The 12,802-nt window shown below is 37.9% G+C and overlaps 1 protein-coding gene across 4 annotated transcripts in view; it reads left to right on the forward strand.

Moving 5' to 3' along the window:
• Nucleotides 1-12,802, forward strand: part of cdk19 (cyclin dependent kinase 19) — a 160,840-nt gene that overhangs the window by 127,191 nt on the left and 20,847 nt on the right. For all 4 annotated transcript variants that reach the window (XM_062968995.1, XM_062968994.1, XM_062968993.1 and 1 more), the window contains 5 exons: nucleotides 4,514-4,657; nucleotides 4,839-4,908; nucleotides 5,946-6,018; nucleotides 6,795-6,892; nucleotides 8,125-8,203. In XM_062968995.1, coding sequence (XP_062825065.1) covers nucleotides 4,514-4,657; nucleotides 4,839-4,908; nucleotides 5,946-6,018; nucleotides 6,795-6,892; nucleotides 8,125-8,203 — 464 coding nt within the window. The remainder of the gene's footprint in view (nucleotides 1-4,513; nucleotides 4,658-4,838; nucleotides 4,909-5,945; nucleotides 6,019-6,794; nucleotides 6,893-8,124; nucleotides 8,204-12,802) is intronic.

Consider the following 12,802-nt stretch of genomic DNA (forward strand, 5'->3'; position numbering starts at 1 on the left):
AATACATATAATGGTTATCATTTCTGAGAATATGACCTTGAAAGTCCTGAATTTCAAGATCCTACTTAGCAATCTAACTTTTGATTCTAGGAAACACTGTTGTGTTTCCTGTAATCACTGTTGCTCATGTGGAATATGAGTGTTGATGTGTCCCCTCACTTTTTGCCAGTTTATCTAGATGACTTGTGATGCTTTCAGTCTTCTCAGCAGTCAGATGTCCATGTAGTAAACAGTAAACACACCTATCATAATTTCATCTTTCTATTTTAAAATGATTAATCATTGCTGTATGACTCAATTCCTCTGACCTCATTGTTGACCAATTCAGTACCTAGAGAATGGCTCCCTTTTAATGGCAACACCTTTATAATGCTAGAAACCTGGCATCCTATGATCAGAATACCTCTGTCACATTCCTGGTGGCCTTATCTACATACCTTTCTGAGTCTTTCTCAGTGGCACTATGTTGGCTTTCATGTTCTCAGAATGGGGGAATGTTGTCATAAAACCTAGGAACTCCTTCTGCCAAGGACACAGCCACAACCTCTGTCCCATATGGAAATAGAGGAAGAATAAAAAGAAGTCTGAATACCCTGAGAAATGTTTGCTTTCAGGGAGCTCAGTGTTGGAGCTCCTTCCGACACCTGCTTTCAGACTGCTTCCCTCTTCATTTTCTCCCACACCCACAGATTCTGAGGACCACACTGATATCATGCAAACAGAAAGATCGGACATACATTAGATAAAGAAATAAACAGCAAATAGAAAAAAAAATGAAAATGCTTCATGATACAACACAAATTGATAGGGTTTGCTGTCAACCGATGACTGTTAAATCTGGCCACTGGCAAACAGTTTCATTATTTCCATGTTTATTCAGAGAAGAACCCCTGTGATCCACAGCACTGAAAAGTCTGCTTAGAATTACAGCATGAGTTAGGTTTAAAAGTGGAATGAGATAGTAGCCATTGCGCACAGCCATGAGCCATGATAGCTAAATTTTATCTCCATGTTCTAATACAGCATGTTGATAAATGACTGGCTTTGCCCGGCCACGCATTGCTGTGGCTTCTGGGAATCATTTGTTGGCCAGGTGGAATAGCAGTGAATAGCCTTGCAGCCTCAAAGCCTGGCCGTTTTCTTTTTATGGGAATGCTTGTTTGGTGTGCTGGAATGCAACGGAATAGGCTTGCTGCTAGGAAGCCTTGGTACTTGCGTTGTAGGGGAATACTTTTTTGGGCTGCTAGAATTGCAATGAATAGCCTCGCTGCTTCAAAGCCTGGCTGCTTGCTACCTAGGGGAATCTTTGGTTAGTCAGCTTCAGTAGTACAGAGTAGTATCGCTGCTTCAAAGACTGGCCTTGATTGTTTCCTGTCTGGAATTCTCCTGTTTTCAGAGTATTGTTCTTTATTTACTGTCCAGGTTGTAGAGTTTTGTAGTGGTGGGTTTTGTACATTTTCATGGTTCACAGCACCCTAATAATAATAATAATAATAATAATAATAATAATAATAATAATAATAATAATAATAATAATAATGCAGATAAAGAGAGCAATTAGCATTGAATGGCCTTGTAGTTTGAAAGCCTTGCTGATTCCTTCCTGGGGGAATTTTTTGTTGGGAGGTGTTAGCTGGCCTTGTTTTTTTCCTGTCTGGAATTCTCCTGTTTTCAGAGTATTCTTTATTTACTGTCCTGGTTGTAGAGTTTTGTAATGCTGGGTGTGAACTCATCTCCCACCTCCCTTCCAAATCCAGTGTGATCTAGACTGCTTGGGGGTGTAGTGGAGTTTCTCTCTCTGTAAGTTTTTAAGCAGAGGCCGGATAGCCATCTGTCGGGAAGGCTTGGATGGTAGAAAGAAAAGGGTTGGTCTAAATGGCCTTTGGGAACTTTTCCAACTCCATTTAAAAACTGGAGCACCTAGCAATTCCTAGAGAGGTGCTAGTCTTCCGAAAAAGCAAAACGCTAGTGCTTTTCCCACTTTTATGGGTGTCCTATGCCATTACTGTGTGGATTCACCACCCTTTGTGTTATGGGAGTCCCCAGCCACCACTTGAGTTTAATCCCATAATTTCACAATAACATTCTTACAAGGAAAGAGAGACTGGGCTGAGGAAGCTGACCCTTGCCAGCCACAAGCCCCGCCCATCATCTTTTGTTGCCAAATTTGGTGTTATTTGCTCTAGTACTTTTGTTGTTTAAGGGGGAAACGGTCAGAACATTTTTATATATATAGATAGTTGCAGTAGAACAATGAGAATGGTTTGTTCCTTTCCTGGACACTGGGCAATGACAGTAGCCTCCAGTTCTACACTTCTGCTGCCCTTTCAGATGACCGTCTAAGTCACATTGCAGACATAAGTTGTTTGATCTTCTCTCCTCTACCCCCTTCCTGTCATAAGCCATCTCTAAACTGTCCTACTAACCCAAAAACTCTATTCTATCTGCCTTCTGTATGTGACTATTGTGATTGAGAAAACCTTTGGATTCATGTAAATCCTTTTTGACTATACCATTATATGCATCCTTCATACTTTCTCCCCATCTTCCCACCCAGCTTATTTTTAGGTAGTCACTGGAATGGACAAAATAATTTATGCTGGCAGTCATAATTTTGTGAAGGAGTTTGAAAGATTCCCTGAAATTATCACAGGACCAATATGCTGCAGTGATTTCAGTGTGGGCTAGGTTTCTGGAAGAAGACCAACCTTGAATTCCCATTTTGCCATGGAAACCTTTTGGCTGACCTTGGACAAGCCACACAAGCCACACACTCTTAGTCTCTGGGATAGGCAATGGCAGGCGCCATCTGAGCAAATCTTGCTAAGAAAATCCTGTAAGCCAACACAGCCTTAGGGTAACCATAAATCAGAAAGGGCTTGAAGGCACACATATAGTATTATACTATAGTTGAATAAAATGGAATTACTGCTCCTTTTTAAAAGGAAGCTACATTATGTGCATAGTTATGATTTTGATTTAAGAAGTCCAAAATAGAAAAAAATCTGTCCTCTTCAGTTCAATAAACGTCTTTGTTAAACTGACAGGGAAGTAACTTTTGTCATTAAGAGTGTTTGCAACTTTAGCCTTTCTTTTAGTACATATAGTTCACAGTAAAGCGTTTAAAATTAAAATGTAACGTGAGTGAATCTAAAACTAAAATGTCTATATCTTTGAATATTTTCTGTAACTTAGAATATTTGTTTACTGAAAAACTAAAAATTATTTTTGTTTACTTATGTGCTAATCCTGCCAATAATGTTGAACACAGTATTTGTATGCTTCCTTCCATCCGTGCTTCTATTAATATTTAATATTTCTTCACACTACTAATCCAGATTTTTACCTTTTACTTTATTTTATCTCATGTGATGCTTCAAGGCTTTGATTTTTTCCCCATGGATTTCTGAGATCATGCATGGTTTCGAACCTGGTTCATGTTTTGAGAGAGATGAGGGTGGGATTTTTACATACCTAGCAGTGTGAAGGTACCTAGCTGTAAAATGTGTAAAAACTATCATAAATAGTTAATCCTTTGGGTAATAATACATCTCTGTGAGCCAGAGATGGCCCTTTTTAATATCAATGATTTTTAATTCTGTTTTTAATCTCAGGAGATTTAAAATTGTATTGAAATGCTTTTAATGTAAGCTGCTTTGAGTCTCATTGTGAAGATAGCGTCTAGATCCAGGGAAGTTATGCTACCCCTCTATTCTGCTTTGGTCAGACCACACCTGGAATACTGTGTCCGATTCTGGGCACCGCAGTTGAAGGGAGATGTTGACAAATTGGAATGTGTCCAGAGGAGGGAAACTAAAATGATCAAGGGTCTGGAGAATAAGCCCTATGAGGAGCGGCTTAAAGAGCTGGGCGTGTTTAGCCTGCAGAAGAGAAGACTGGGATGAGACATGATACCCATGTATAAATATGTGAGGGGAAGTCATAGGGAGGAGGGAGCAGGCTTGTTTTCTGCTGCCCTGGAGACTAAGACGCGGAACAATGGCTTCAAACTACAGGAAAGGAGATTCCACCTGAACATCAGGAAGAACTTCCTCACTGTGAGAGCTGTTCAGCAGTGGAACTCTCTCTCTGCCCCGGACTGTGGTGGAAGCTCCTTTGGAGGCTTTTAAGCAGAGGCTGGATGGCCATCTGTTGGGGGTGCCTTGAATGCGATTTCCTGCTTCTTGGCAGGGGGTTGGACTGGATGGCCCATGAGGTCTCTTCCAACTCTATTATTCTATGATTCTATGATTCTTTGATCAGTTAAACTTTATATCGTCAACAGTGATTGAGGATGTTCTGCTTTTAAACAATTCTATAAAATATCTAACTACAAAATAGTGCCTTCAAGTAAAATTTACAAGCCAGTTTGTTTTTATAGCATAGCAGAACTATCCAATTTTTACAATATTCTGTATATTTTACTGTATTGTTTTATGGTAACCATTAAATGTCATACTTTATTGGTGACAAAATGAAGGCATTTAACATTTCTTCTGATCATATTTCCTAGATATATGGGCCATTGGCTGTATATTTGCTGAACTATTGACTTCAGAACCGATCTTTCACTGTCGTCAGGAAGACATTAAAACAAGCAATCCTTTTCATCATGATCAACTTGATCGCATATTCAGTGTAATGGGATTTCCTGCAGGTAATGTAATGTCACTAAAAAAGATACATAATGTATCTTCCTGCAAAAATCTTTGATTTGGACTTTCTCAATTAGTTACTAATATGCACATGGCACTGGAGGGCAAGCAAGTATTTTTTTTTTAAATACAGCATCTTATCCTATATTTTTAAAAATTGCCAATAATTTCTTTTCCACAAAGATAAAGACTGGGAAGACATTAGGAAGATGCCAGAATATCCTACTCTTCAAAAAGACTTTAGGAGAACAACGTAAGTGATATGTACCCTACAGTACTTTCAAAAACATGGTTACTGGGATCCGGTTTTTAGCAACCTCTTTCAGGAATAATGCCTGTTTTGTTGGTGTGAAAAGCTACCATGCACATTCTTCCCCCTTTTCCTATTTTCTCACGCAAGGATGGAAGTGTAAAGATTGTGGTCATGATGTGTAACAAAGACCTCTTGCCTGTTTTGCCAGGATGTAGGGAACTGATTTGTACTAATCATAGACAGTTAAGATTAGGAATCATAGGAAATCAGAAAGGAGGCGATTTCTAACCGCAGAAGGCACTTTCAGAATTCTTCTTTTCACATGCCTTAGGCTCAGTGCAGGGAGTCTTTAGTGCAGAACTTTGGCTTAACCTTACATCTGAATGTAGCTGTCTTCTTGTTTTTTCTTCCTATTTTAAAATACAAAGGCTTTCTGTATCCAAATTTAGTTAACTTTAATGTGTAAAATGTTTTGTTGCCCTTGAAAATTATCTGAATGATTCATCTGGTTCAGAACATGGCAGCCAAGCTATTCATAAAGACAATCTGCTATGAGTGTATTGTGCTAGTTTTAAAAGCACTGTTAAACCTCTGGTCATTTTAAATAGCTCTCATAATCCGTGACCTCTGACCATGCTATCTGGACTGATGAGATCCACAAATTCCCAATTCCTGGACTAAGGAATGTTTAGAACTACTGTTATCTGCCTTTATCGGGCTAGCAATTAAAATCTTAACCTTAATTTTAAAAATCCTGGCATTATAAGTAACCAAGAATAACTATCTTTTCATATTTTAAAAATATATCTCATAGTAGAACGTATTTCAGAATTAATTTCTTATTAATTTTAAGTAAAGATGACTAATAGTCACATGTTCTACAAAAAGCCTCAGCCTCTACAGATATATAGAGAGCATCCTTTTAATCAGTAAAACAATTGCACAATGTTACCAGAAAGAAAAATATTGTGTTTATTTTATTTGTATTTGTGATAATACTATTTTGAAACATACCTTCTTTCTATTTGATTTTCCAGTTATGCCAATAGTAGCCTCATAAAATATATGGAAAAACACAAAGTCAAGCCTGACAGTAAAGTATTCCTTTTGGTGAGTTATGTTTTTGTTTATTTGGCCAGTCCCATAGCACTGTTGACAATAAGGATAGTATTGTAGTACTATTGACACATTTTATTATGTGGCATCAACAGTTTAGTCCTCGTATGTCTATTAAGAGGCAGTCCTTATTAAATTCAGCTGAATTTACTCCTAGGAATATTTGTTAAGCATATCAGCTTCACCTTACCTTGGTAAAAACAAGACTAAACATGCACCAATTTAAAATGGTCATGCATTGAAAACTCTCCAATCATTCGCTGTTCTATACTATTTTGTGTGTCTTTAATCTTTAATTATTTCACTGAGGCTGATTAATGAATTGTCGATTAACCCAAGCCTTCTGGGACTTATTAATGATTGACAGGTCACTAGGTGGCATACACCCAAGAGTTTATACAGAACTCAAATCTAACATTGCTAATTCTTGCATCAAATACTATTTGCAGATGGGTGGGGATGGATAACTATGGGAGAATGTTGTTGTTGTCTTCTTCATTCCCTTGTGAGATTCCTGATTGGAAACTAATATGATATTATATGTCCAGAGAGTTTTATTTCTTCCTAAAATGCCCTTTTAAATCTAAACAAGTTCACATTTTGTTATATAGTATTGTATTCTCTTGGTATACTTCTCACATGATAATCGTTGCAAATGGTTACATCTTCTCTGTGTAGTAAATCCTATGTAGAAAATGTTGAATCTATTCAGATTTCATATTGCCATGTGTGCCAATAAGTTCTAAATATTCATATATTTCACTACATAGCTACAAAAACTTCTCACGATGGATCCTACAAAAAGAATTACCTCAGAGCAAGCTTTGCAGGATGCTTACTTCCAGGAAGACCCACTGCCTACATCAGAGTATGTGTATTTCCTGTTCTTTACAGCTATCCTTCCCTCCAGATTATAAATGTGTGTTCTCTGAGGCTTAAATATACTAATGGACTCTATTGATGGAGTGAGACCTTATTTTCCTCAGTGGTCTGCCTTACAGTGCTGCCTGGAAGTGTAAGTAAGTGAAAAGTGCTGCCTGGATGCCAGCACTTGATGGTGTCTCAACCTTCTAGATACGATTTTGAGAGTGTTCTGTGAACTGTAATAGGAATCACCTCTATCACTTCCACTCATTGAAGCTATTCCATGAACCGGAGTGTTAACCCTTCCCTGTGCTATCCAGAGGTTGTATGTGTGTATACATATATATGTACTAGCTGTTCCCAGCCACTTATTGCTGTGGCAAAGTGTGGTGGTATGGGAAATAAAGTATTGAGGAATTGGTAGTAGTTAGTATATGTTATTTCCTAAAGCTTGTGGATATACAATATTTCTGGTGGTTCCTTTTTTTGTCTATTGGAGGCAAGTATGAATGCTGCAGTTAACCAGAATGATTAGCATGTAATGGCCTTTCAGCTTCAAAGCCTGGCTGCTTCCTCCCTGGGGGAATCTTTTGTTGGGAGTTGTTAGATGGCCCTGATTGTTTCAATCTTTCCTGACGAATCACCCACATCTATGGCAGACATCCTCAGAGATGCAAGGCCTGTTGGAAACGAGGCATGGGAAATGGGAAAAACACACATTACATTTATATATATATATAGATGTGTGTGTGTGTAGTTACACTTAAAATGTATCTGTTCCGGCAAACAAATTCAACTTAAGAACAAACCTACAGAACCTGTTTTGTTCGTAATTTAGGGACTGTCTGTATATCTAAATCCAGTTCTATGCAATCTTTCAAATATGCAAAAATAATTCCCTTAGCATTTTTTTAAATTTTTATTTATAGTTTTTAAAATACAGTGCACACTTTTAAAAACGGGGATACAAGTGAGAGACATAAGGATCACAATATAAGGAAAGAAAATAAGAACCTAAGAACCAAGGGCGGGGGAAGTGAAGGAGGAAAGCTAAAAAAGGAACCCACCCACCCCCCCCCCCCCAAAAAAAAAGGAGGGGTGGTGAGGTTGTTACATCAAGGATAGTAACAAATTTCAGGGAACGTTAACAACAAGGGAAGTAATCTTCCATATTTTTTTTTTGCCTTCTAGTCATTTTGACACTGTCAATGTTAATGTTTTTCTCTTCTGTTCCAGTGTTTTTGCTGGCTGCCAGATTCCTTACCCAAAACGAGAATTTCTCAATGAGGATGAGCCTGAAGAAAAAGGGGATAAGGTAGAGTCCAAATATCACTTTATCAGTAAAAAGGAATCATGATTCTTCAGAAAGAAAGCTGTCAGGACACGGCTTGCATTGAATACACAGGCATTACTGGTGAAGACCATCACAGAAGAAGGTCATGGGACACTGTTGAGAAGTATATAATTTTCATGCATGAAAACTTTTAAGCAATTGGATTACTTTGTATTCAGTTTTGTTTGGTATATTTAGACACTGTTAATAACACGTGGCTGAAGGAGGAAAGAGAAAAGGCCTTAAGCTGTAATCATCTGTTAACTGATGATGTCTTAAAAGAGCCTGCAGTTGATGAGAAATGTCCCTCCAGCTTTTTGTGCCCTATATTCTTTGTAGCACTGGAGCTTGATTTGTTTTTGGAAGTAGCTAAGCCTTCTTTTCTGTAGTTGCCTCACATATATATATAGATCTGACTTCAGGATATTGATTTTGAAATAATGTGCGTCTTATAGCTCTGTTTTATGTTTTGGAATGCAGATTCTCAGTCTTCCTGACAAGGGTGTCTCAGTTGCTGAAACCTCGTCCCTTAGAGGAAAACCAGATATGAACATGTGTTTATAATTTAAACTGTTTTCCTTAGCAATCTGCTGTTTTTATGAATTGGTTTGAGCTCCACTTTTATCTGTTCTTGTTTGGTTTGCATCCTGCTATCTTCCCAATGTGATTGATGTCTTATTAATATTAGCTTCATTGGGGCACCATGAGCAATTTTTAAATAGGCTGTACTAGGGCAATTGTTTTCCTTTTTTTCAGAAATAGAGGATAGTAATGGGTCCTCTCCTTCTTTCTCCCTTGCTTGTGCAACCTTTCAGTATTTTGTCTTGTTTTTCTCTCACTCCTCTTTGGTGTATATGAGCATCACTATATAAGATCCTCTGGGATGTAGGTGTTCATTTGAATTCGGCATTTTCAACATTTTGACCCCCAGCCTTTCACTTCAATTTAGCCTAGGATTTCCTACAGTGATTGGTACTTAGCTAGGGACAGACAAGGAGTGGCACTATCAGGAGTAAAATCTGAAGTAAGTATGCTCTGTTTCAGATTGCCTTGAAGATCTAAAGTGTTGTCATGTGGTAACATCTAATGATCTCTTTGATGTGGCAATATCCATGTTTCGCAGAAAGCATACAGCTTGATCTTATGTGTTAGGGTGTTTTATATTCATTGCTTGCCTGATTTCAAAGATCAGTGTTGGTAGCAATGAAATAAGTCCAAAGAAATGCTCTGTAATGAAATAATACAGTAATATGACGAGTTTGGCAATAGTGTGTGGAGGTAAATATCCAGTTGTGGCAGTAAATGAAGAGATAGCAAGCGTCCATACCTGCACCACATAAGGATGGATTTTGAAGCACCATTTCAGAGAAGGAGAAGTACAGTTGATCATCCTTTAACTGGATTTCCGAGATAAATTTACTCCAAAATCCAAATTCGTCCATGTGAAGAATTAAATAGCAACACCTTTGCTTTCTGATGGCTCAATGTACATAAACTTTGTTTCATGCACAAAAATATGTAAAAATAATGTGTATTAAATTATCTTCAGGTTATGTGTATATGAAACATAAATAGATTACATACATATATAAAATACAGGTGTTCTAAAATCTGGGTTAAAAATCCCAAACTCTTCTGGTCCCAAGCATTTTGGATAAGGGATATTCAGTCTGCAGTGTATTGCCAGTGATACAGATCTTGAAAATGTGGGTGAAGATGGCAGAAAGGATGAGAATAATGAGGGAGAATATGTCAAAGGGATCATGCTCTGTTCAGGTGTTTCCCATTTTCACTGTGACTGTCAATGGCTTGGTCTGTGTCTGATCTGCTATAAAATAGTCTTTAAAGAAGCTTGAGGCAATGGTGTTCAGTGAGATGAATATGGAGTGAATTTGTATAGTTAGCACATTCCATCTCCCTACATATATATATATATATACACATACACACACACACACACACACACAATCCTAAATCATTTCAGATGAATTTGTCAATTCCCAGACTTATCAAACCTATTATTTGTTGCAAATATATATTTTTCTGAAATAGACTTTTCAGGTTTTAACAAGGTACCTGAACAAAAGTTTTCCTCTATTTCATTTGGCTACACTTCAATCAGTTGCATTTCAGTCAGCTACTTTGCACTATGATCTGTGACAGCAGCACATTGCTTTGAGACAGAAAGCTAATGCACAATTGCATATTATAGCCCTGGCTGGCTTGTTACATTGAACTGTGTCATTCCTGAATGTCATGTCATCTTTTGCAATAAAAGTGAAAGCGTGGCTTTAATTGAAGCTCTTGGCAATGGTACCAGAATTTTCATCATTAGTGGTGGAAATCCTTTTGCTTTGCATTGCTGGTATGCCGTTTACAATGAAGCCCTTTTGTTGCATTCAGAGACATAGAAAAGGAATGCTGACACCTAATCCATCAATTTAAAAGTTTATTTTAGTTTTTACCTGACTTCATTGTTAAACACATATTATGACAAGTAATGCTTCCTGTGAATCAGGTGTTACAAAATACAAGGAAGAGTTAAATAGCTGGTTATTATGCTGCTCCCCCCTACCCCCAGCAGTACGACATATGGGTCAGACTCTTCTGTGTAGCATTTCCTCTTCACAGCTCCTTCCAAGGGGATTTTTAAAATTATTCTTTGGAAAGTTTTGGAAAATGTATGTCGTAAATAGGCTTCATTTTCTGTGCCATGCTTTTTTTTGTAAGATGCATTCATTTGGTATTGAACCATGGATTTGGATAGATATTAATGGCACTGATGATGATTCACCAATAGCTAGATGGTGCAGAAGATGAAGAACTTGACCACTTTGCCCACAGCTGGAGATGGGAGCCTTTCTTAATGCCTGCAACTGAATGTGGGGCATTTGCACAGCAAGCATGAACTCTACAATTGAGCATCAGCACTTTCCTCTGTAAAATAGTCAACACACCGAGAGAAAGTAATTTTCTTGAGAAGGGAGGCACATTGGATACATAAGACCAAAAATGGCAGAGGAACAAGCCTCCAGGAAAATTATGGAAATGTATCTTCAGATTGAATTATAGTTCTGAAAGAGTACTCAGAGGATTACAGTATTATTGCCCATTGTTGGAATGTGTTGAACTTTTTAAGATATGTTTAATTCATATATAAATATTTAATTGGAGGTGAATGTAGAACATAGGGATTTCAAGAAGGTATGTGTATAAACTGCATAATCTCCAGAACTCTCACTCATATTTGATTACAGAAAAAATAGGATGGATTTCAGTCCACAGATATTATTTGCACTTTGACTTCTCTAAAAAGAGCAGAAAACAGTTTTAACTCATTTCTTTTGACAATGAAAAATTGCAACTACAATATAATATGGCCAGATTTTGACGTTTGTGTGCAAACGTCATCCATGCCACGGTCACGTCTAGGCTGGACTATTGCAATGCCCTGTATGTTGGCCTTCCGATGTCCACGACCCGAAAGCTCCGTATTGTTCAGAATGCGGCAGCCAGGCTACTCACAAGAACACCCATGAAATGCCACATAACACCAGTGCTGCAGCATCTGCATTGGCTTCCAACTGATTACCATGGTCTATATAAGATGCTAGTTCTGACCTTTAAAATTCTTTACGGCCAGGGCCCATCGTACCTTAGGGACCGTCTCTCCTTCTCCCATCATCGGAGGTCACAACAACCATCCCAACGAGACTTACTTTATGTACCGGGTCCTAGAGAAGTGCACTTGGAAAGGACCAGACGCAGAGCTTTTTCTATTTCTGCCTCTGCCTTATGGAATGCCTTGCTGCCCTATATGAGAGCCATGCGTGAGTTAGGGCCTTTTACCCTAGCACTCAAGACCTGGCTCTTTACTAGAGCTTTTAATCTATGTTAATTTTATCAATATTTGTATGTATGTATTTTTATCTTTTACAATTTTATCTTGTAAATCGCCTAGAGCATCGTGGATGGAGGGCGATTAATAAGTAATTAAATGATGATGATGATGATGATGGTTTACCACAGAGTAGAATTTCAGAAGCATCATAGGGCTGAAAGAGATAAATAAGGCAAGTAAACTGATCCAAAATCTGGGGAAAATATTTTAGAAGAGATTCAAGAGAATATTACAAAACCTTATTAGTTGTAGTTAGAAAATACTATCTGAATTTGTTTTTTTCCATCTTCTCGATTTCTAGAACTCACGGAAAATACAAAGAGTTGTTTGGCTGTAGGTTCAGGATGTATTTATATTGTGCACTGTTATTTTCCACAAGACATGGTAACAGCTTTTAGCTTAGATGGCTTTTTAAAAAATGAGTTAGACAAATTCATGGACGAAAGCTCTACCAATGACCAACACCCAGGCTAGTTAACTGAAACCTCCCCATTCAGTGGCAAGACATCTCTGAGTCCCAGATTCTGGGAACAAGCAAGGGAAGACTGTCATATCTTTACTCTGCTTGTAAACTTCCAAGAAGCCAGGTGCTTCTGGAAAAGCAATATTTCACTTATTAAATTTTGTCTAAATCAGCAAAGCAGTTTTATTTTATAGTTGCACTTCCACTAAGATGAGAC

Source organism: Anolis carolinensis, chromosome 1 (genome assembly GCF_035594765.1).
Source record: "Anolis carolinensis isolate JA03-04 chromosome 1, rAnoCar3.1.pri, whole genome shotgun sequence".
Lineage (NCBI taxonomy): Eukaryota > Metazoa > Chordata > Lepidosauria > Squamata > Dactyloidae > Anolis > Anolis carolinensis.